Source organism: Panthera onca, chromosome C1, assembly GCF_046562875.1.
Source record: "Panthera onca isolate mPanOnc1 chromosome C1, mPanOnc1 haplotype 2, whole genome shotgun sequence".
Taxonomy (NCBI): Eukaryota; Metazoa; Chordata; class Mammalia; order Carnivora; family Felidae; genus Panthera; species Panthera onca.
In genome coordinates this window covers 943311-967228 of record NC_138346.1, presented here as the reverse complement: position 1 = coordinate 967228, position 23918 = coordinate 943311, and the positions used below count along the sequence as shown (strand labels likewise).

The 23918-nt window shown below is 52.2% G+C and overlaps 2 protein-coding genes and 1 pseudogene across 5 annotated transcripts in view; 2 read left to right on the top strand and 1 right to left on the bottom strand.

Moving 5' to 3' along the window:
- The window catches only part of PASK (PAS domain containing serine/threonine kinase), a 41342-nt gene extending 34777 nt beyond the window's left edge, over positions 1-6565 (bottom strand). For both annotated transcript variants that reach the window (XR_014138031.1, XM_060624387.3), the window contains exons 1-2: positions 6258-6565; positions 5740-5820 (exon numbers count right to left, since the gene is read on the bottom strand). The gene's annotated coding sequence lies outside the window, so the exon portion shown is untranslated. The remainder of the gene's footprint in view (positions 1-5739; positions 5821-6257) is intronic.
- Positions 6566-6705: 140 nt separating this feature from the next.
- Positions 6706-23918, top strand: part of PPP1R7 (protein phosphatase 1 regulatory subunit 7) — a 30035-nt gene continuing 12822 nt past the window's right edge. Inside the window, exons 1-9 of one of the 3 annotated variants that reach the window (XM_060624391.3) lie at positions 6706-7367; positions 10211-10339; positions 14439-14494; positions 15124-15189; positions 15729-15859; positions 16218-16380; positions 18201-18317; positions 19157-19261; positions 22449-22535. In XM_060624391.3, coding sequence (XP_060480374.1) covers positions 7316-7367; positions 10211-10339; positions 14439-14494; positions 15124-15189; positions 15729-15859; positions 16218-16380; positions 18201-18317; positions 19157-19261; positions 22449-22535 — 906 coding nt within the window. In that variant the 5' untranslated portion in view covers positions 6706-7315. Of the gene's footprint in view, positions 7368-9782; positions 9802-10210; positions 10352-14438; positions 14495-15123; positions 15190-15728; positions 15860-16217; positions 16381-18200; positions 18318-19156; positions 19262-22448; positions 22536-23918 lie in introns of those variants that run through there. The other 2 variants (XM_060624390.3, XM_078450631.2) reach the window with 2 other exon arrangements.
- On the top strand, positions 12648-14469 carry LOC132673135 (deoxyuridine 5'-triphosphate nucleotidohydrolase, mitochondrial pseudogene; annotated as a pseudogene).

Below are 23918 nucleotides of genomic sequence, written 5' to 3'. Positions count from 1 at the left end.
GCCCGAGCCCCGGACCCTTGTCCCAGACCCGTGCCTGCGGGAGGGCCCGTGGCTGAAAGAACCCAGCCACCAGCACACGGGGAGGCCGAAGTGGCTCCACCTCCAGACCAGGACGGTCACAGCAGAGCTGGCCACACGCCAAATGTGCAAAGCGGTGTCCAGGATGTGAAAGACTTAACTTGTCAAAGTCAAAACACTAGGCTTTTAGAAGACAATTAGAAAGACCGTCTGTAAGTTTTGGGCAAGGAGAGTTTTCCTTAACAAGACACAAAAAGCTCTACCTGCAACATAAGATTGAAAATTTAGCATTAAAGTTGAGAACACCTGTTCACGTACATACACACACATATAGACACACACACACACACACACACACACACACACAAACCAAATGATAGAAATAAACCACAGGTTGGGAGAAGATATTTGCCACACATATCACCAGAAAATATCCAGTATAGTTTAAAAGGTCAATCATTTAAAATTTAAAAAATTCTAGGACACCTGGGTGGCTCAGTCAATTAAGCGTCCGACTTCGGCTCAGGCCATGATCTCATGGTTCCTGAGTTCGAGTCCCAAGTCCGGCTCTGGGCTAACAGCTCAGAGCCTGCTTCAGATTCTGTGTCTCCCTCTCTCTCTGCCCCTCCTCCCCTCTCAAAAATAAACATTTTTTAAAAATTTACGAAATTCTAAAAGACACACCCAGTTCTATAGAAAAATGAAAACAAGGATTTCATTCAACAAGAAGAGGAAGCCTTAATGGCCAATAAACCTATAACAAAAGGTTTAATTTTATAAGCATAATGATGACAATTGTACACCGACTACATCAGCAAAACGTAATAATTCTAACATAGAGATGCCGTCCTCTGAGAGCACACGACCTGGCTTCATCAACCTTCAAACGCTCCTGTTTTCACAGGTTTAACTCAAATGCCAACCAGAAACACCTGCAAGTCCAGCCCTATGTTTTCAGGATCATTTTTCGGGGTTTTGCCTTTTCCTCTGTACCTGCTCTGAGCAGAAGATACAGGAAGTTGAACCAGAGAGCACCTGACGGTGTCTAAGAGTAATTCCATTGCTGTTGCTAGTTTTGATTTCAGAAGGCATGAGTGCCCCCCTCCACCCCGGACCCCCGAGACCAAACAGAAGCAAGAAGAGATTTGCAGGGAGCTTCTGGGAAAGTACCCTTCGCTCTTACGGGTGAACCTTTGGAAACAACCATCTTTCTCCCACTAGAACACAGGCTAGGAAGCAAACAGCTCCAACTGGTCCCACCGCTGCTGTACAACCAGGTGCAGAACCGGCCTCAGGGAGAAGCCAACATGATGGAGAGCAAAGCAGAGGATGCCAAGGACGCCATTTTGAGCCACTGGATAAACCCCCCCTAAAATCCTCCTGCCTCTGGACTTCAGGTGTGGGGCCAAAAACTACTCAGAGCCTTTCCAAGACCATCTGTGTCTCTCCCCTGGAGGCGTCCTAAAGAATATCTAGGGTGACAGCTGCTGCGATGAGGCGGGGAGGGGGAAGCAAAAGGCACTTCCCAGACCTGAAAGGGCAATAAAGGCTTCCTGCAGGAGGCACCAGCAGAGCTGAGCACTGAAAACTGGGATGAAGAAGCCTTCCAGGCAGACAGAGGCACCTTAAGACAAAGATTCCCACAGTACCCTGGGGAGTTTGGGACACAGGAAAGTAGGTGGAGATGGCCTGGAAAAGTCAGGCATAACTCCCAGGGCTTCCTAAGCCTGCCCAAGCAGTCTGGACTTCTTACCAAAGATTGTCTACACTTGGGAGTAACAGGACCAGATTGGCAGTTTACAAACATCACTCCAGGAGCAAAGGAGGTGGGGGATGGTGGGGAGGCAAGTAATACAGGCAAGAAATACAAGGTCTTACATTAAAGCAGTGGCAGAAAGAATACAGGAGCCCCCAAATACATAAAACAATTACTCACAAACATAAGCAACCTTATTGATAAGAATGTGGTAATTGCAGGGGATTTTAACACTCCACTTACAGAAATGGATAGATCATCTAGACACACGGTCAATAAAGAAACAAGGGCCCGGAATGATACATTGGATCAGATGGACTTGACAGATATATTTAGAACTCTGCATCCCAAAGCAACAGAATATATTTTCTTCTCGAGTGCACATAGAACATTCTCCAAGATAGATCGCATACTGGGTCACAAAACAGCCCTTCATAAGTTCACAAGAATTGAAATTATACCATGCATACTTTCAGACCACAATGCTATGAAGCTTGAAATCAACCACAGGAAAATGTCTGGAAAACCTCCAAAAGCATGGAGGTTAAAGAACACCCTACTAACGAATGAATGGGTCAACCAGGCAATTAGAGAAGAAATTAAAAAATACATGGAAACAAACGAAAATGAAAATACAACAATCCAAACGCTTTGGGACGCAGCGAAGGCAGTCCTGAGAGGAAAATACATTGCAATCCAGGCCTATCTCAAGAAACAAGAAAAATCCCAAATACAAAATCTAACAGCACACCTAAAGGAAATAGAAGCAGAACAGCAAAGACAGCCCAAACCCAGCAGAAGAAGAGAAATAATAAAGATCAAAGCAGAAATAAACTATAGAATCTAAAAAAACTGTAGAGCAGATCAACGAAACCAAGAGTTGGTTTTTTGAAAAAATAAACAAAATTGACAAACCTCTAGCCAGGCTTCTCAAAAAGAAAAGGGAGATGACCCAAACAGATAAAATCATGAATGAAAATGGAATTATTACAACCAATCCCTCAGAGATACAAGTAATTATCAGGGAATACTATGAAAAATTATATGCCAACAAACTAGACAACCTGGAAGAAATGGACAAATTCCTAAACACCCACATGCTTCCAAAACTCAATTAGGAGGAAGTAGAAAGCTTGAACTGACCCATAACCAGCGAAGAAATTGAATCAGTCATCAAAAATCTCCCAACAAATAAGAGTCCAGGACCAGATGGCTTCCCAGGGGAGTTCTACCAGACGTTTAAAGCAGAGATAATACCTATCCTTCTCAAGCTAGTCCAAAAAATAGAAAGGGAAGGAAAACTTCCAGGATCATTCTATGAAGCCAGTATTACTTTGATTCCTAAACCAGACAGAGACCCATTAAAAAAAGAGAACTACAGGCCAGTATCCCTGATGAATATGGATGCAAAAATTCTCAATAAGATACTAGCAAATTGAATTCAACAGCATATAAAAAGAATTATTCACCATGATCAAGTGGGATTCATTCCTGGGATGCAGGGCTGGTTCAACATTAGCAAATCAATCAATGTGACACATCACATTAATGAAAGAAAAGAACCATATGATCCTGTCAATCGATGCAGAAAAGGCATTTGACAAAATTCAGCAACCTTTCTTAATAAAAACGCTCGAGAAAGTCGGGATAGAAGGAACATACTTAAACATCATAAAAGCCATTTATGAAAAGCCCACAGCTAACATCATCCTCAATGGGGAAAAACTGAGAGCTTTTTCCCTGAGATCAGGAACACGACAGGGATGTCCACTCTCACCACTGTTGTTTAACAGTGTTGGAAGTTCTAGCATCAGCAATCAGACAACAAAAGGAAATCAAAGGCATCAAAATTGGCAAAGATGAAGTCAAGCTTTCACTTTTTGCAGATGACATGATATTATACATGGAAAATCCGATAGACTCCACCAAAAGTCTGCTAGAACTGATACATGAATTTAGCAAAGTTGCAGGATACAAAATCAATGTACAGAAATCAGTTGCATTCTCATACACTAATAATGAAGCAACAGAAAGACAAATAAAGAAACTGATCCCATTCACAATTGCACCAAGAAGCATAAAATACCTAGGGATAAATCTAACCAAAGATGTAAAAGATCTGTATGCTGAAAACTATAGAAAGCTTATGAAGGAAATTGAAGAAGATATAAAGAAATGGAAAAACATTCCGTGCTCATGGATTGGAAGAATAAATATTGTCAAAATGTCAATACTACCCAAAGCTATCTACACATTCAATGCAATCCCAATCAAAATTGTACCAGCATTCTTCTCGAAACTAGAACAAGCAATCCTAAAATTCATATGGAACCACAAAAGGCCCCGAATAGCCAAAGTAATTTTGAAGAAGAAGACCAAAGCAGGAGGCATCACAATCGTAGACTTTAGCCTCTACTACAAAGCTGTCATCATCAAGACAGCATGGTATTGGCACAAAAACAGACACATAGACCAATGGAATAGAATAGAAACCCCAGAACTAAGACCCACAAACGTATGGCCAACTCATCTTTGACAAAGCAGGAAAGAACATCCAATGGAAAAAAGACAGTCTCTTTAACAAATGGTGCTGAGAGAACTGGACAGCAACATGCAGAGGATTGAAACTAGACCACTTTCTCACACCATTCACAAAAATAAACTTTATCCACAAAATGGATAAAGGACCTGAATGTGAGACAGGAAACCATCAAAACCCTAGAGGAGAAAGCAGGAAAAGACCTCTCTGACCTCAGCCGTAGCAATCTCTTACTCGACACATCCCCAAAGGCAAGGGAATTAAAAGCAAAAATGAACTACTGGGACCTTATGAAGATAAAAAGCTTCTGCACAGCAAAGGAAACAACCAACAAAACTAAAAGGCAACCAACGGAATGGGAAAAGATATTTGCAAATGACATATCGGACAAAGGGCTAGTATCCAAAATCTATAAAGAGCTCACCAAACTCCACACCCGAAAAACAACCCAGTGAAGAAATGGGCAGAAAACATGAATAAACACTTCTTTAAAGAAGACATCCGGATGGCCAACAGGCACACAAAAAGATGCTCAATGTCGCTCCTCATCACGGAAATACAAATCAAAACCACACTCAGATATCACCTCACGCCAGTCAGAGTGGCCAAAATGAACAAATCAGGAGACTATAGATGCTGGAGAGGATGTGGAGAAACAGGAACCCTCTTGCACTGTTGGTGGGAATGCAAATTGGTGCAGCCACTCTGGAAAACAGTGTGGAGTTTCCTCAAAAAATTAAAAATAGACCTACCCTATGACCCAGCAATAGCACTGCTAGGAATTTACCCAAGGGATACAGGAGTACTGATGCATAGGGGCACTTGTACCCCAATGTTTATAGCAACACTCTCAACAATAGCCAAATTATGGAAAGAGCCTAAATGTCCATCAACTGATGAATGGATACAGAAATTGTGGTTTATATACACAATGGAGTACTACGTGGCAATGAGAAAGAATGAAATATGGCCATTTGTAGCAACGTGGATGGAACTGGAGAGTGTGATGCTAAGTGAAATAAGCCATACAGAGAAAGACAGATACCATATGGTTTCACTCTTATGTGGATCCTGAGAAACTTAACAGAAACCCATGGGGGAGGGGAAGGAAAAAAAAAGGGGGGGGGGGGGAGTTAGAGTGGAAGAGAGCCAAAGCATAAGAGACTCTTAAAAACCGAGAACAAACTGAGGGTTGATGGGGGGTGGGAGGGAGGGGAGGGTGGGTGATGGGTATCGAGGAGGGCACCTTTTGGGACGAGCACTGGGTGTTGTATGGAAACCAATTTGACAATAAATTTCATATATTGAAAAAAAAATAAAGTTGCATATGTAAAGTGAAAAAATAAAAAAATAAAATAAATAAAATAAAGCAGTAGCAGAAAGATGGAGACAGGAACACACAGACAAAACTTGGCACAGAACTGACCTAGATACACTGGGTGATGAGCACGGAAGGAAAGGCATCAAGACGGCATCCCAAGTTTCCCGCTCAGGCCGCTGCCATGCTCTGGGAGAAGAAAAGCCGGTGAAGACAAGGTTCAGGATAAAGCCAGGTTTGTATGCGACACCCAAATGGAGATGGGGGAAGCAGTGGGCGTTCATGCCACAAATACCCGCTGGCAGGCACCGTTCTCGACGCTGGAGAGCAGCCGAGAGCAGGAGGCGGCCCCTGTTCTCCCGGACTCGCCATCCAGAAGGGGGAACAGGCGACACGAGGTAAACAAAACACTCGCGGCCAACTCCGGGGTGGACAGCGCGCCGGTGGGGTTAGGCCCCGGCCGGGTCCCAGGGCCCTAGCGCGCCGCAAACGGCGGCAAGGCGGCAGCTGGCCACCACCAGCCGCAGCCACGCGAAGGGGACGCAGGGCTCGGGTGCGGCTCGTCCACGGGCCGCGCCAGGAGCCAGCGGGTCGCGGGCCGGCTCTCTCCAGTGCAGGCATCTCACCTGGGGCCTGCCAGGGTCTCCCAGCCAAGTTCGCTTCACCCGCCGGGAAGGAGCGCATCCTCGCCTCCGGCCCCTCCGGCCAATCGCAGAACGACTCGTGCCGATTGACAGGCCCTACGAGCCAACCACGAGTGCTTGTGGGCGGGACTCGGCGAGCTTGCGCGGGGAAGCGGGCGCTAACGGTTGCTAGGGACGCACCGGACTCCCTTTACGGCGCCTCGGAGGAACCAAAAAAGACGGCGCCTCGGCCCGCGGGGTCTGACCGACACCGTTTCCTCGGGTCTCCGAATCCGGAAGGGTGAGCAGTGCGCAGCTCGCCTCTCTGCGGCCTCGGAGGTGGGGGGGGCGCTGGGGGGATCCCTCACGGGCCACGCACGCCCGAGGGGCCGAGGGACCGAGGGACCGACAGAGGCTGAGGCTCACAGTGGGCTGGGTCGACGTCCTGGACCCCCGAGAGGCTGTCCCCGCACCTGCGGGTGGAGCTGGCCCCCGGTGCTCGGGCCCCGGCCCCTGGCCTCGGCTCCGACTCCGGCACGAGAGCGGGCGCCCTGCGCTGAGCGTTAACTGGAGGCCATCCCTTCACACGGACTAAATCCGCGCGGCGACATCGGGACGAAATTGGCCACTGTACAGACGCAACCTATGAGCCCCGGAGGGGCCGGCACGCCCTCGACTGGCCCGCACTTTGCAGCCCCACGCAGAGACCCTCGATGAGCCCCAAGCATTTCCCAGGTTCTTCTCTCCGCTCGCCTGCAGCCACGCCTCCGTGCATGAGGCCCCGACCGCCCCTGTCTTCTTCCCCGCTCCTCGCCTCCAGAAGCCTCCGGTGCGCTCTCAGATTACCTGTCCCTGGGAGGTGAGGCTGGCTACTCCTGGGGCTGAGGCCCGCATGGCCTCGCGAGTGGACTACAACTCCCATGAGGCGCGGAGGCTGCGCAGGCGCGTCGGGGGTTCAAACCTGGGGTGGGATTCCATTGGCTGAGCAGCACTGAGTCGGGAGCCCTGATTGGCTGAGGAGCCTGAGGCGACAGATTCCGGAAAGGGGAAGAGCAGCCAACATGGCGGCGGAACGCGGCGCGGGCCAGCAACAGTCGCAGGAGATGATGGAGGGTGAGTGGCTTCGTGGGGCGGCGGCCCAAGGGCCCCGCGGGCGGGGAGGCAGCGGCCCGCGCCGGTCCTGCCTGAGAAAAACGGGACTTCCCGCCTCTAGCCGTGGCCTGGGCCCCGCCGCGCGCCCTGACAGCTGCCAGCCGGCTCCGCGGGGTAGGGGCGGCCCGGGACCCCGGGACCCCGGGCCGAGACTGCGGCAGTCAGGAAGGCGCTGGCGGCCAGGAGGCGCCGGACCCACGGCCGGTGGGAGGGGAGAGCGGCGGCGCAGTAGAGTGGGTGGGGACTGACGACGCGGTGGTTCGACAGCCCCGGCGTCCACCAGCTGGCGGGAGCCTCGTACCGAACCTCTCTCTGAGCCTGGCCCACGGGGTCGGTCCCTTGGGCAGCTACCTGGAAAAGTAAGGCGCACGGCCCCATGGGACCTGCCCCAGTCGGCTCGTAGGTGAACGTGGTGGAGGTGGAGAAGAGTCCTCTGTTAAGCAAATGTGTTGTGGGGAACGGGTGGCAAGGAGCCGAGAGGTTGAGTTCTGCAGAGGGGATGCCTGGTTTAAAAACTATTCTAGTTCCAAAAAGACTAAATTCAACTCTTTAGCTTTGTTGAAAAAAATCACATGCATATTGTGTGTGCATATAGTTATATACACACAGCAGTTGGAGAGCCAGTCATGTTTTCCTAGTGCTTATATGCTTTGGGCTCTGCTGGTTTGGAGGGGAAGTGGGGATGAGGTCAGAGCTCCAGAAGAGCAGCTACTGTCTGATGTGTAAACTACTAGGTAAGAAGGGAGGCGGGGTGCGAAGAGGAGCTGGCCTGTTTGGAGCGATGGCTGCCCAGCCAAAGCCACCTCTGAGCTGAGCCTTGACAGATAACTACAAATCACCAGGTTGGGGAAAGATCAAAGATCATTTCAGGAGAGAGAAAGACAAAGGCAAAGAGCTGTGAAAAGAATGCGGTCTGCCTGGAAGAAAATTTGACCAAGAATAACAGTCCTGTTGGAGGAGGGTGGCAAGAGAGGGTCATGGTGGACCTTGGTGAAGGGTCTTGGATCCCTTTAAGCAAGAAAGTGCCTCTTCCTGTCTGCTCTCCTCGACTCCCCGCGTCCCAGTCTACTCCTTCCTCTTCAACTGTTTCCATGTCTTGGTGAAAGGAAAATACAAAACCTAGGTGATCCTCTCTCTCCCACTCCCAGCCATCCAATTAATCAGTTCTGGTGACTCTATATCCTTAATATCTCTTAAGTCTTCAGTACCTCTTCCGTTCCCTCTGCCAAGACTTTGAACCACCCCATTTCCCAGTGTCCCAAAGTCACCCTATATTCTGATCTGCTGACCCATGCTCCAGACCCTCTGCTGCCTTCAGGATAGAGTCCCAGGTTTCATTAGCTAGGTCCCTGCCACCCTGGTCTCAGCCACGCCACCCCATCTCCCAGTAGAACTTGCTCTCCCTTCGCCATGACCACAGAGTGCCCTGTGCTTGGTGATCACTAGTTTACTTAGTGTTGACTGCGTGTCACACACATGCTGACTGCTGCTTTTGTGCCTTTTCAACTTTAGCCCTGACAGCGCCTCTGGTAAATGGGTCCTAAACTAGCCTTCTACAGATGAGGAGAGTGAGGCTGGAAAAGGAAAGAGCCTGCCAACCAAGGCCAGCAAGCCTCCCAAGAGCCTGCTATGTCTCTAAGGGCAAGTTGAAATCTCAGCTGGAGCCAGAAACATTCCAGAAAGTTGGAGTCAAAGATCAGATTTGGATTTTAGAATCAAATCAGATTCTCTGGCAATGCAGAATGGATTCGACAGAGCCAGAAAAGCCACCGAGAGACCAGTCGGGAGGCCTGGCAGTTGCCAGGGTGGGGAAGAAGGAATGGATTTGGAGGTTTGGGAGGTGGGTTTCGTAAGGACTTGGTTTTATCCAGCAGTCCTTTCCTGGGTACTGTTTTCCTAGGCCCAGGAGGAGACAGAAAGGGGAAGTAGGACTCCTGTCCTCAAAGAGCACACCCCTCTGTGGATAAGCCGTAGGCAGGAAAGAAAATGCCTTCAGTATGGTTGATAACTCCCAGTAATTCATTAGTGTTTCAGCTCTTCCAGATTCCAAGACAGGTCATGGAAAATGTTGGAGAAAGGAAAATGATGTGACAGTCCCCCCAAAGAATTTTTATCAGTCTGCTATACTTAGTCATTGCCTTATGCGTTAATTCAAAAAATATTTATTTACCAGCCTTTCAAAACTCTCGGCTGGTATCACTGTGTGCTGGTGTTTGGCATCAGTGACCTCTATGTGGGGCAGTTGGCACTACTGGCTGTCTTCTCCTTTGTCATTACAGCCCCCCCCCCCCTCCCGCCCACAGTCTGATTTGAGTTAGTCTTGATTTCTTTCAGAACATGGGCCTGTGACGGGGCTGGTTTTCTTGGCCAAATGGATAGTGGAGCGTGGATGAAGGTATGTGGTGGGAGGGTCACACGGTCCCCTGTACACGGATGTCCAGGCTGAAAGTGAGCCGCGCAGGAGGTACTTCATTGCGTCGCTGTCAGTACGTTCGGTCACAGATGACCCAGGGCCTTCAGAACACCTGGTAATTCTTCAGTCTTCTCGAGGGCAAGAACAGTATGTTACTCATCTTCGGACCCCTGTGTCCTCCCTGCTCTGCCTTCCCCCACTCAAGTCGTCCCCACCTCTGTGCGCTGCAGGTGGCGCCCAAGAAATGGAATACAGGTGTTTGTTGAACTGAATTCAACGAACGATTCTGAATGAAGTCGTTTTGAGTTACAACTGGATATCAGTCTATTCTGTGTTCTTCAGAAAGTCACATAAAGTGACTGTGAATTCTTACTGATGTGTGTGCATTCAGTTGACAGGCGAGTCGAGTCTGAAGAGTCTGGCGATGAAGAGGGGAAGAAGCAGAGCGGCGGTATAGTGGCAGACCTCAGCGAGCACAGCCTGAAGGACGGAGAGGAGCAGGGGGAGGAAGTCCCAGAAGGTACCAGGCCGAGTTAAGAGCCTTTCACTCACTAAGGGCGGGAGGCGGGGTGGGTGCGGCCGTGTTGCACGCGATCCACCCAACACCCACCCCACGGTGGGTGTCGGGGAGGCAAGGGCGGCAGGAGGACTGCTGTGCGAGAGGGGGTTCGTTTGGCGAGCTCTCGTTCCGCTGATGCAGCGTCGGAGGCCCTCTGGGAGCTGGTGGCCGTGTGCTCTGGGGGCGGGCGCCCTCTGTGGTACTCCCTTAGCTGACTCGTGGACGGCATCCGCGGGCAGGATGCATCTCTTTGGAATTGCACTGAAGGCAAACACGACTAATGTTACTGGTGCTAGCGTGACATCTGGAGCAGGATCGGAAAATCGCGTGATTAACCGTATATTCGGAAAGCGAGATGTGAAATAAATATTTTGGCCGACGACGCTTTTGTTTCCTATCGTAGTAACGTACACTAATTTCAGGATAGCACTCTTAGTATTTTGGAGAAGTCGTTTGAGTCCTGCTTCACCATACTTCCAGGCAAGGATTGACTCCTAAGATACCTAGATGTTTGAAAAATTGTCTTAGGTGGAGACTGTCTCCATAGCCTCCTATTGTTTTAGTGATTAACAGCAACAAAATTAACTTACAGATGAGAAAAGTAAATTCTCAGTCCATAATGGGTGGTCTTTCACCCTACCAACCATGATCTTTGGTTAGAAAATAGATTTACATTGAAAAGAAGTGAGACAGGGGCGCCCGGGTGGCTCAGTCGGTTGAGCGTCTGACTTCGGCTCTGGTATGATCTCAGATCGTGAGTTCAAGCCCCGCGTCGGGCTCTGTGCTGACAGCTCAGAGCCCGGAGCCTGCTTCGGATTCTGTGTCTCCCTTGCTCTCTGCCCCTCGCCTGTTCGCACCCTGTCGCTCTCTCCCAAGACTACGTAAGCATTAAAAGAAAAAAGGAAGTGAGACAGAGCATAGGAGCAGACAGAAAGATGTCCAAGGTATGTTATTAGGTGAGAGTAGCAAATTTCAAAACAGTATGCACGTTAAAATTTTATTGTTAAAAATATTAGTAATATGTAAGTTTTAACATACTTAACAGAGAAAACACATCAAGTTTCAGTTGAGGGTCTCCGAACAGCAGGTGTGAGAGGGTCTTGTACTTTCTTCGTTTTCGAGATTTATATACAATGTGTGGACCTCTAAGGTGTTGATAGTCACGTACTACCCTTATGATAAAAAGAAAACACAAATTTATAAGAAAACGAGACTAATTTTTAAAATAACATTGTGCTCTGTGCCAGTGAGGATGATTGGTAACTATGGCAACCTAATTTTAAGGCAAAAGGAGATTACCACGAAAGTATCAGCCACGTTTACTTTGGAATGCCAGAGTCGATATTCTGGAAGTGATGTGGGTGGAATAAGTACACGGGAATGATGGATGAGAGCTTTCGTTACTGTCTTAACTGAGTCACAGACGACCAAGAGAGTGGGAGCGTCGCCTGCTCTCGGCATCTGAACACCTGGCGCTCGTGGAGAACCGGAGAGGCGGTGGGGCCCTGTCATGGGGCTTCTCTCCCTGGGTGGTGAGACCTGCTCCCTTGGCCTGCCCAAGGGCTCGTGGTGACAGAGTAGAGGGGCTGGACTTGAGCGCAGCTTGTCAAATCCAGAGTTCCTTCCTCCAGACTGCTGGCTGATCAGAAGCGCTCTGGGAATATACATTTTTATAAGTCCTTAAGAGAAACCAGGACTCACTCCCACTTGTATTTGTTTAAGTGCTAAGTTCAAATAAAACAAATTCAAACCTGTCGACTGTTACCTTTCACTTATTTTCCCTAGCTTTTTTTTTTTTTTTTTTTTTCCCTCAAAAGATCAATACGTGGTACATTTGGGAAAACATTCTAGGCTGGCGACTGTTTCAGAGGTGAAGCTGATGTTTTGAGGGGCCTGCCCTATGTGCTGGATGGACAGACAGAAGCATTTTACGCTGTGTGAGCACCCGTCCTGAGGAGAGCCCGGGCCCGGTTTCCACCCACGGGCCCTACTCCATTGTCTGCACCTGCCCTGGACTCTCCTGGCGCCCTGCTTTGGACACTGGGTGGCCTGGACACCTGCCTTCATTGCAGCTTCCTGAGTTCATGGACACTGCATTTGTGCTGCCTTGGGCTGAGGGGTAATTTGGCTATTTCTCTTGGTTTTGCCCAACTCCTTTCACTTCGTTCCTAGGTTGGTTGATATCCTCTAAAGTTACAGCAAATGACTCTGGCTCCACTTGCCCCCTGTGCTGCTGTCTTTTCTCACGTTCTGCTCTGCCACACCCTGCGCTGAGGTGACATATGCACCATCTCCCCCAGCAAGCGGGCTCGGCCTGCGGAGGACACCGCGAGGCTCTGCTTCGTCCTGCCCTCGGAGCACGCCACCGCTTTGACCGAGGGGTCTGTGCGGGCTGCGGGCTACGACCTACGACCTTTGCAATGCCCGTGATTATACAGTACCACCTATGGAGAAAACTCTTGTGGAAACACTCTTGCTTCCGGGTGCCGTGGAAGGGTAGCTCGCCATTTTGCTTAGCTGCGAAGCACTTCATAGATGTAGAAGCTGGCGTCACGGGTGAAGATTATAGAGGAAACGTGGCTGTTGTACGATTTAATTTTGGCAAAGAAAAGTTCAAAGTCAAAAAGGGTGATCGGATTGCACGGCTCATTTGTGAATGGATTTTTTTATCCAGACATGGAGGAAGTTCAGGTTTTGGATGACTCTGAAAGGAGTTCAAGACGTTTGAGTTCTACTGGGAAGAATTAAAATTTGTGCTAAGAATAGAAAATGAAAAGACATTTTTTTCCTTACAGAGTTTTTGCTAAAAGTGAAAAAAAAACTCTAGTAAATGACAAACCATAGTAAACGACATACTTTTGAACTGGCCGTTGTGGATTGTTGTGGAACAGGCACAGTTAGGAACCTGAACTCAGCCGGTGCCAGCCGGTGCTTACGCTGCTGGGTCCGGTCCGAGTGGCGTGCACCTCTCTGCTGCCTCCAGTCAAGGGGCCAGACTGAGCAGCAGACGGACCTCCGGCCTTGGTCCTTGGGAGGCCTGAGGGCTACAGCCGTGAGCCACCACAGAAGCCAGCACAGCTCTCCCACAGGGCAGAGGCGGTGGTAGGAGCCGGGCAGGACAGCACTGGGAACGACCGATTTGCGGGAGATCTGGGAGAGCGGAGGTTACACACTCCCACAGGAGCGTCACAGCCAGGCGGCCCAGTTTCTTCAACCAAAAATCGCAAGAGCAAAAAGGAACATTAGAGAAATGTCATCCAGTCACAATATATGCCCTTATTCAGATCCTAATAAAAGCAGATGGGGTGCGGGGGGCGGGGGGGAATGGGGGGAATCGTAAGACAATTGATGAAATCAAAGAACGACTGTTACTTTTTTAAAGCATCGAATCCTTTCAGACACGCATGCTTCTGCAGTTCAGAGGAAATGAAGAGGGCTTCTTGGGGCTCTCCTCGGGCACCAGGGTGGGCTGGCCTTCTGCTGGGCCGGGCCCCCAGTGGGGGAAAAGCGTGTTTCCCTTGTTAGGGCTCTCCGGTCCGTCTGTTGAGCTGCGCTCTGTTGTGTTTTCCTCTTGGCAGACAAGCATTTAGAGATACCAGGCCACTTTCCAAAGCAATAAAAGGCACGTCCTAGCACATCTGACATGCCCAGCATGATCCATATTCAGATGGTCTGACATGTGGCCACAGACGAGAAAGGAAAGGTCAGGGAAGAGCAGGCTGCTGCCAGCTGTGCAGCTCTGGGCAGCCACCACCCCCACCCCCGTCCCCCCGCCACCGTCCTCCCTGCAAGCAGCTTCAGACTACATTTCCTTCCCTGGCAAGTTCACTGGCACAGATGGAAATTTGGAGACTTTTGCCAGTCACCTAATTCGGGAAAGTCAGAATGCTTGAATGGTGACCATTATCGGAACTGTGTTAAGCCGGCCACACCATCCAGGGCCCCCGCGCCACCCATTGGCGTCTCCTCTGCACTGATTCAGCTCTGTGAGCCAGGCAGCCCGAGTCCCAGCTCCACTGACATTCGGGCTCTGAATGGGCTGTTTTCCTTATTTTTTCAGAAGGACAAGAGCTGCCCGTGGATATGGAAACCATTAACCTGGACAGAGATGCAGAGGTAATGCCACCTGCTGAAGCCAGCCTCAGGGGGCATGGTGACGGACCACTCTGGCCGTCAGGGTATCTTCTATGGAGGTGCTGGTTTAGTAAGTGATTACCCCAGGCGAGGTCGTCTGAGGCCCCTTGGTTGGGTCAGATTCTTTCTGTCCTTGTTTTTAATACCCGTGACTGAAACCCATTTCTGTGTGACCAGAGGGCTGGGCAGCAGACGAAACGCCCTTGGCTCCTAAATGCCACCGGTGGGTCAGGTGATGACTTTGTAAGTCGTGGGGGTCCTGGCCATCCCGGCATCTGAAACACACTGAGCGTCAACAGCTCAGTGTGCAGGAGACCGCCAGGGAGGGCAGACTCCCTGGCTGCCCTCGGCAGCTCACAGCTCCTGCCCATGGGGCTGCTGCGGGGTGAGAGAGGGGCTTTAGGTGAGAGAGGGGCTTTACGTACTGCTCATTGTTTTGTAAAACTGCTGAGGAATGTCTCACAGTGCTCCTGCATGTTGCTGTGGCCGGTCCGCTGCAGGCTCACCAACCCTTCCTTGCCCGCCCCTCCGCCCGCCAGGCCGGCCTCCTTTGGTCCTAGTCCAGGACACGGGTCTTCAGGCAACTGAGCCGGATTTCTTCTTCGTTTCAGGACGTTGATCTGAACCACTACCGCATTGGGAAAATCGAGGGATTTGAGGTGCTGAAAAAAGTAAAGGTATGAGGGGCTCTGTCCTTTGTCTCCTGGGGACACACGCACCCCGGAGCCTGTCCTACCCAAGGGACACGGGCACGTGCATCACTGAGACTCGGTTCTGCAGAAGGGGCTAGCCTCTGTCCAGAACTGACATCAGCACTTGTATCCTAAGCGTGGCCGGGTTTACAGAGGCCGATGGGCTCTTCCTGATGCCTGGCAGTGGTCCAGGGCAGGGCCTGCCTGCCGTTCAGCACACCCCAGCCTGTGTAGTCCTCAACTCATTTCAGTTAAGTTTGTTCAAATTCAGGCCCTCCAGAGGTTGGCCAGTGCAATCCCTGGCCAACGACCCCCTCACCGAGGAGGTGCACTCCATGCGGGACCTGCCTCCAGCCTCCCTTTGGGTATCTGCCCATCCTCTCCAAGGTGGGCACATTTCTAGAAAACAACAGAAGGATGAAAACCGCATTCCCTGTCCCATGGAAGGTTTGTCCTGTAACACAGTTGGCACTTCCTCGTGACCTCCCTGCTGCCTATGTCACCTGTCCTTTTTCATCCCTCAGAGTCTCTGCCTCCGTCAAAATTTAATTAAATGCATTGAAAATCTGGAGGAGTTACAGAGTCTTCGAGAGCTGGACCTTTATGACAACCAAATCAAGAAGATTGAGAATCTGGAGGCGCTAACACAGTTGGAGTGAGTCATGAGTCCAGGGGACAGCTGAGGGGTCTGTCCATTCTCCCCAGAGCTGCCCTGGGCCCCACGCTCAGTCCTGGAGGGCCACCTTTGCCACAGGGTCCCACCCAGCGCCTGTCTCCATGGGTGGCGTTGGCTTGCCCACAGTCCCAGCCTGCAGGTTAAACCTTTGATTGCGGACTCCAGGCCGGTCCATTTAGGGGCCGGCACGATTGCTGCCGTCGGGGCGCCTGGAGAGTCGGGGTGGGCCGCTGGGTGGTGCCTGGCCCACCGGGTGGGGCGGTGCCTTTAGGTTGGTTGCATTCAGAGCTCTATTCCACCTGTTCTTATGAAAAAATTAACGCTTTGCTTGTCCCAGGATTCTAGATATTTCTTTTAATCTGCTGAGGAACATTGAAGGAGTCGACAAGCTGACACGACTGAAGAAGCTCTTCCTGGTTAACAACAAAATCAGTAAAATCGAGAACATAAGCAGCTTACACCAGCTGCAGATGCTGGAGCTGGGGTCCAACCGCATCCGGGTAGGTGTGGGGTGCGGCTGGCGGTGGCAGTTTCGAGATGTGTGTTTGGCTGTGGGTTTCATATCATATGGTTTTATTTTCCAGGAGAAAAGTGCCAACTGCAGGTCAGTGTTCACAAGAGCGTGCGCTCACACCACTCGGTCTGGCCCTTCTGTGCGTGTCTGTCACTTGCTCTGCATCCAGGTCACGACCTAACCTTAGCAAAGCGTCCCTGTGACGTTCTGCCCCAGGTGAACTGGTCAGCCCCAAACACTTTGCTTTTGAGTTGCTGAGGCTGTGTTCTTTGGTGGGCCTCTCTGAGGTGACAGTGCCCCAGGCACAGCAGAGTGGTGGCCTGCGGTGACCTGACCTCCACACGGGGGCCGTAGGAGGCACATTGCACCTTCGGGTGCTTGGCCGGCCCATCCTCCCTGGACAGCCGCGTACCAGCGGAACACGCCCCATGGCAGCCTAACATCGTGCCATTTACCGGGCCCTGACCTCTGGGAGCACTGGGCAGAGCAGGCAGGAGACGCTTTGGGAAAACGGTCTGGGGTGCTATAGGAGCAGTCCTTTACCCACCTGACTCATGGGTGCTGGGCACTGCCCGTGGTGGGAGCCACAGATGGGGTCACAGAAGGACTGACATGGTGGGGGGGGGGGGGGGGGCTGCCAGCAGAGAAGGGGAAGGGTCACCAGGACGTGATGAGGGTACCTGCCAGCCAGAAGACCCCTCAGTCCTCACCCCACATCCCAGTGAAGCCATGCTACCGAGCCCGGGGCTTCCCGCTGGCCTTGTTGAGCAACTAAGAGCCAGTGTTTCCAAGCACTTCTTCACCTGCCTCTGTGTTGGGAGTAGCCCTGTGCCTGGCTTTGTGTCTACGGCACACCGTGATCCATCCCACTTGGCCCTGGAGAGCTGGGCAGGATGCAAACCAAGGAGGGCCTCTTGTGACGGTTGTTAGCAGGGACATGGCCCACATATCAGAGCACCATGTTTAAAACTAAAGAGTGGCCCAGACGTCAGCCCCTTCTATCAAGTATATCTCTGTAGAATGTTTGTAGGCAGCACGGTGGCCCAGGAGCCAGGAGCAGCTGGCAGGATCCTCCTGCTCTGTGCAGGCAGGAGCAGCTAAGGATCCATCCCCCTGGATCCTCCCCCCTCATAAGCACCCCCTAAGCCCTCCAAGTCCCGCTGTGAGGTGCAAGGGGGGATGCGGTCTGCACCCACTGCTCATTCAGTGTCTAAGGAAAAAGCTGGCAGTGAACTCAGGAGGAGGGAAACCGGTCCAGGCAGTCAGTGCTTGCTATGCCTGCTCTCCGCAGGGCCCTGGAATTTACAGTGAATAGAGGAGCACAGCATGCTGGCAAGGGGGGAGGGTTGTGGAAACTGAGGTAGGGGACAGAAAGCCATGGAACAGAGGCTCCTGCTCTCAGGAATCCTGGTTGGCATCCCAAGGTCAGAGCTGCTTCTGGGGAGACCTAAGCTCTTGGAGTGCATCGTAAGGAACCCTACGTGGGATGACAATAACGTATCAACTCAACTTCAGCACTGAGAGGGACTTGAGAAATGTCCTCGTCTGTGGGTTTCAAACTGTGTCCCCTGACCTTGAGCTCTGGGGGTGGGGGGCACCCAGGAGACAAGGCCTTGGACTAGCCACCTTTTCGCATTCTGTACTTTCAAGTGAGACTTCATGGGAGAATTTCCCGAGTGGATAAGTAAATTGCCCCCGTCCCAGGGCTCAAGTCCAGATAGCTGTATCTCCTCGCCCGGCACCTTTCCCTCTCCAGTCTCGCTGGTCAGCCACACAGTGCTAACTGCTTCTCTGTCTTTTTCGTAGGCAATTGAAAATATTGACACGTTAACCAGTTTGGAGAGTTTGTTTTTGGGGAAGAACAAGATCACTAAACTTCAGAACCTGGACGCACTTACCAACCTGACGGTCCTCAGTATGCAGGTACTGACCCACCTTTGCTCCCATCTGGCCAAGCCCCGGCCGGCGCACCGCTGCCGAACAGCCTTCACCTTTGTCTGCCACCGCGTCCGGGATCGACGCTACTTTTACCACCAGTGAGCAACCGAAATGTTAGGTTTCAGAGACTTAGACGTACGTGTGTGTTATATGCACACACAGCTAAAAGTTCCCTCCCTGGGCGGTCTCTAGCCAAGGGGGCTTCTTGAGAAGGCTGCGTGTGCATGCTCTCAAGCCTCCCGGAGTGTCGGGCTCAGTGGTGGGAGCACTCCTTGCACACCCGCACAGAGAGCACAGCCCTGGGAGGGACTGGCAAGCACGCCCAGGTTCAGGTTCAGGCCGCCTCTTCTGCTGGAAGCGAATGAGTGGAACCGGACCCTCGAGGTGAGGTGCAGGAGGGCATTCTGGCTGCGGCAGGTCCGCCAAAACCACCTGTGCCTTTTGTGAAGCAGACATTCTGCAGACTCTTAAAAAAAGAGGGCCTTGTACTTGAATTTGAGTTACAGTATGTCCTGAAAGAAATGTTAAGTGATTTATTTTACAGCATTCGGTATATTTGACATTTTTGAATTACTGAATTAACTGGGGTAGGCCTTCCCCGGGCACACCTAAAAGAGTGAATTCCTCGCCTAAAAGCCCCCAGCCTTCACACACGCATTCTAGCCAGTGCAACAGCCTCGAAATGTTGATCTCTTTCTCTATGTGAGTTCCCACCCAGCGCGCTTAAAGTGTCAGCTCCTCAAGAGGAGAGCCCTCCTTTCCTAAAAGCCGTTTTTTCCATACCCTCCGTGCTATCCTGATGGTTGTTGCTCTCCCTGTCACAGAGCAACCGGCTGACCAAGATGGAAGGTCTGCAGAGCCTGGTGAACCTTCGAGAGCTGTACCTGAGCCACAATGGCATCGAGGTCATCGAGGGCCTGGAGAACAATGTAAGACATCCGCTGGTCCGGGGCGGTATGGGCATGGGGACCGGGCAGCCGCCAGCCTAGGCCTGGTCGGAAGAAGACTCGCTGCCTCGAGGGGCTCGTGGTAGAGACCTTCCCAAGTCTGAAAACAGAGAGCCCCGTCTTCACACTAGCACGTGCATAAAACACACACAGTGCTCCCCCTCCCCTTGGGGGAGCACGGAGCTGGCGCTGCATGCCGTGCGCACCATACGGTCACCAGCGGCACCGCAGCCATTTGGGAAGAATTTTGGAACACAGACCCCACGTGTTCCTAGGTGCCCCGTGCTGCAGAGGGCTGGCAGGTGCTGGCTGCCGTCTCCCCCCCTCCATTCTGGCCGCCGCACTCCGTGGCAGCAGCCTTTCGGCACTCGGGGGCCACGGGGGCCACGGGGGCCTCCAGGTCTCAGCTGCTCTGAGCTGAGCTCCTGCGCGTTTCCTGCTCCTCCCTGCTTTTCACCAGCCCTCGTGAGGCTAGGGAGGGCCTGTCCGCCTCCCACAGATGGCCCCGTTCTCACTCAGCACAGGACAGCCTTAGATGCGCTGAGCGGGGAGGCGGGCCAGCGCTGGCCCCGGCCCCTTTCAGCTGCCTGCGGGCAAGCCTGCTTTTCCTCACTGCGATACTCAAGACAAATAAAATACTTTTTCTCATTCAGTTTTACTGAGCTTTTTTTTTTTCTGTTTTATTTTTAGCAAAGGTAACCATATTGGTCACTTTTGTTACGGTAAACACAGCGTTTCAATCTTAGTAAAGGCTCCGTTGGCCTCGGCCCCTGGGCCTGGTCACCGTTAGTAACGTTTTAGAGGGAAAACCACATTCTGAATCTCCTTTCACCAAATTTTAGACAAGGCAGAATGGGCCTCTGGTAAGTTTAGTTGTCTTCCTCCGCCTCGCAGTCAAATTCAGAGTTGACCAACCTGGCGTGTAGACGGGTGTACACTCAGGCAGCACAGGGCGGTGGCTGGAGGCCCGGTTCCGAGACGCGGGACTGTGTGCGGAGGCCATGGCGTCAGAGCTGGCAGGGTGTGCCGACCCCGTGCGATGACCAGCCTGCGGGGCCCGCGATCGTGGAGAGCTGAGGGTCTCCCCAACTCCCAGGTCTCCCCAGGGTGGGGGAAGTGTGTCTACAACAGGGCCGACAGAGGGGCAGGTCCCTGGGCCAGCAGGAGAGAAGCTAGAGCTTAGAATTTTACCAGCGGGAGTGGGCACCGTGGTCAGGGTTGAACTCCAGATCATTCTTGGGCCTCTGCAACAAAACAGAAAAAAAACAAAAACGGTTGTGGTTTTGAAGGTAATTATGTAATTAGAATATTTATCAAGGTCCAGTATGACAGTCTGCTCGGGCTTCGTTCAGTTGGAGATCAAATACTCGTCTGTATTTTCTCTCTCAGTTTATCTGGAAGTTATTTTTGTTGTGGGAAGTGAAGAATTGAGTGTATGTTTTTCCCAAGTGGCAAATCCCCCGTCCCAGCACCACAGACGCCTTGCCCAGCATTCGGGCGCTCCCCGACCTCTGTGTCTGCTCCTGAGCGCTGGGTTTTCGGGCGCTGGCGACCTCGCACCCGCTGCTCTCTGGCGCCGTGACCGCGGCACCGTGTGTGGCCCCATGTGCTGTGCTCGCTCCCACCCTGCCCGGTTCCTCTCTTTATTTTTTTATTTTTTTAAGTAGCTCTTACCGGTTTGCTTTTAGATGAGCTTTCAAAACACTGTCCGGCTCCCCAGAAAAAACAAGACAGTGTCGAGCACATAGCTGAGTCCCTGCGCCAGTGCTGTGCACCGTGATGCCCCTGGTGCTACGGCCTTGGACGGGGCCCACGCCGTCATCGGCCTGTCGTGTGTCTCCTCGTGTGCACCCCGTGACACCGAGCACTGCAGGATGGGGTCAGAGAGCCAGAGACCACCGCCGTGGAGGACCCGGCCCTCTTCTGCCGAGTTCTCCTAAGTCCCCGCTTGCTGCGGTCCCACCAACCGCCCCCCAGCTCCCATAGGCAGGAGCCTCCTGGCACACTGCAGTCGCGTGGCAGTCTGAGCACACACGACGTGCCCAACACAAGCTACTCAGAGGAGCTGCTCATCTGCGTGCCCGTGCCCAGCTTGCATGTGACCTGACGTGGCACCATGTAGCTTCCTGGAAACTGACTGGCCAGTGCTCTTACGGGGTGACGTGGGTGCGGGATGGGTGGCGGGCCCTCGAGGAACCCGAGACCAGGACCAGAGCGCTTCTGAGTCAGCACCGCCGCTGGCTGGGGGCTTCTGTGTGTGTTCGTGGATTTCTTTTTCTTTTATTGAGACGGTTTTTAACCTTCCCTTAAAACTTGGGAGGACCAGGACTCGGAATCCCATGAATACAGTAGAAAATGTAGGAAGGAATCCACAGTGAGAAATGGGCAGACGAGAAGGGAATGGACTTCTTTGGGCGGCTGTGAACCAACTTCTAAATGTTTCCTTTTTGATTTTAGAAAAACTTCGCCAACTGGTTTGATTCAACATACTTCAGCAAGCGGCGGGAGCTTTAACAGACTTCGTTTTTACTACAATGTTATTCAACTCTGTTAAATCTTTAAACCCTGAACTTTAAAAAAATGTTACTCAGGCTTAGCTCATATGCGTTAGAAAAACCGTATCTGCTGGGCATTCTTCGGATAGGGGGTTGTGGGGTACGCGCTAAAGCAGATGTTGTTGGAAACAAAAATACTGTTCTGAGGATTCCTTTTGATATATCGTGCGTGTCCTCAACAGAAACTAAATAAGTTTTGCTACAGTGGTTACCCCTTCTTCGGGGCCCACACCAGATGCCCCCATGCGGCCTCCCAGAGCCCCAGGCCTCCCCTGCTTCTAGGGAGGTGTCACTCTGCCCTTCCTAGGACTACACAGCCCACTGGGACACCGATCCTTGTAGACGGGGATCTGGGAGCCTGTGGTGGAGACTGTCAGATGCCAGTGTTAACGGGGGCGCTGCCGAGGTGGTGGTGAGGGTCTGTGTGCGAGTAGCACGGGTGGGCCGCAGGGAGTGGCAGGTGACCTCGTCCTGATAGCCTGCTCCTGTTCCTTGAGGGTAGGGAGGGTGGCTCGCCCCACGGCCGTGAGCACGGCGCCCGACGGCATGTGTGTGGTCACACAGTCATTATTGAACTGAGGTAATCCAGGAACAATCTTATTTCCTTATTTTAGAACAAACTCACGATGTTGGACATTGCATCAAACAGAATCAAAAAGATTGAAAACGTCAGCCATCTGACAGAGCTGCAGGAATTCTGGGTAAGTGGAATGACCGCCAGGATTGGTTCTGCCTCCGCTGAAGTGGCGCCACCGAGCGTAACACTGAGTGCGTGCGGAGCGCCAGCCCCGGGCGCCTCCTGTGCAGTGAGGTGGGGGGCGCTGTCGCAGAGTTTACTCTTGGCTGTGTGCGCCGGCATCACCCAGGAGCGGAACTCGGGCCCCACGTCATCCCAGACGCACAGACGCGGGCTGTAGCGGCATCCGCGTTTTCACAGATTCTGGGGATCGCAGCGCACAAGAAGATGTGAGAGGCCCGGGTCTGTAGGGTGAGAGTTGCCTGTGACCGAGAGCTTTCCAGACCCGGCCCGGGAGCTAGTGCGTTCAGTGCAGATAGACCGCAGCAGCAAAGAAGGAGAAGCCGGAAGGCTCTCTGCACTCGGTCCTCCCGGGCTTTGCCTCATGTTTTCTGAGGCTAACAGGTGTGGGTTCGGGAGTGGTATCCCAGAGCCGGGAGGAAGAAGTAGGAAGAGAAGCAGCACGTCGCAGGTCCTAACTTCTTGACTCCTCTAAAGCGTTGCACGACGGTCACCGAGCTGAGGGCCGCAGTGTCGGGCTCTGTGGCGTGCTCTCCTGACGTGTGTGCGCTGCCTGTCCCCGGGCTGGGGGCCCATGCACGGATCGTGGCACACGTTTCACCCTGAGATCCTTTGAAGCGAGCGTTGTCCTGGGTGTGCTCAGCTGACCAGGCTGTGCGTGGAGTCTGAGACATGACTCTTCCTTCCATAGCCGTGCTGCTGACCCTGCTTACGTCATCTTAAAAACTCCTCCAGGTTTCCCGACAACACAGGTAGCCTGCTGTGAAAACGACCTTTGCCCCTTACCGATAGCGCTGGGTCTTGTGTCGTGTCAGGTTGTGGTGCCAGAGCAAATCTGGGGAGACCAGAACCAGAAGTAGAAAGGTGGGAAAAGGGTGTCAGGCTGGAGGCACCGGTGAGCTGCCACGAGCCTGGTGGGTCTAGCGTGCAGCCCACCCCCGAAGGAAGGTGAGGCTGCGGATAGGCTGGTTGGATCAGAGCAAAGAGTTTTGGCTCTGGAGAGGTGGGGGGACCACACAGAGAAACCAAACAACCAAACGAGTCCAGTGGCACGGGACCTGGGTGACAGGGAAAGGGCTCCTGGCAGAACATTTCAGGAGGTTTGGGAAACCAGCTGATACTGAAGCAGTGTTTCTGAGATGTGTGATTGCTTCTACATGCCCTGCCAAGGGACAAGAGCATGGGACATGGGGTGCTGAGACCACAGGTAGAGGCCAGCTGGGCACCCTGGCCATCGGGAAGGCAGGCAGGCAGGCAGGCTGGCACTTGCCGGAAGGTGGGTAGTGCCCTGCCCTGTAACACACAAAGCAGATGAAGACAGTCAAAT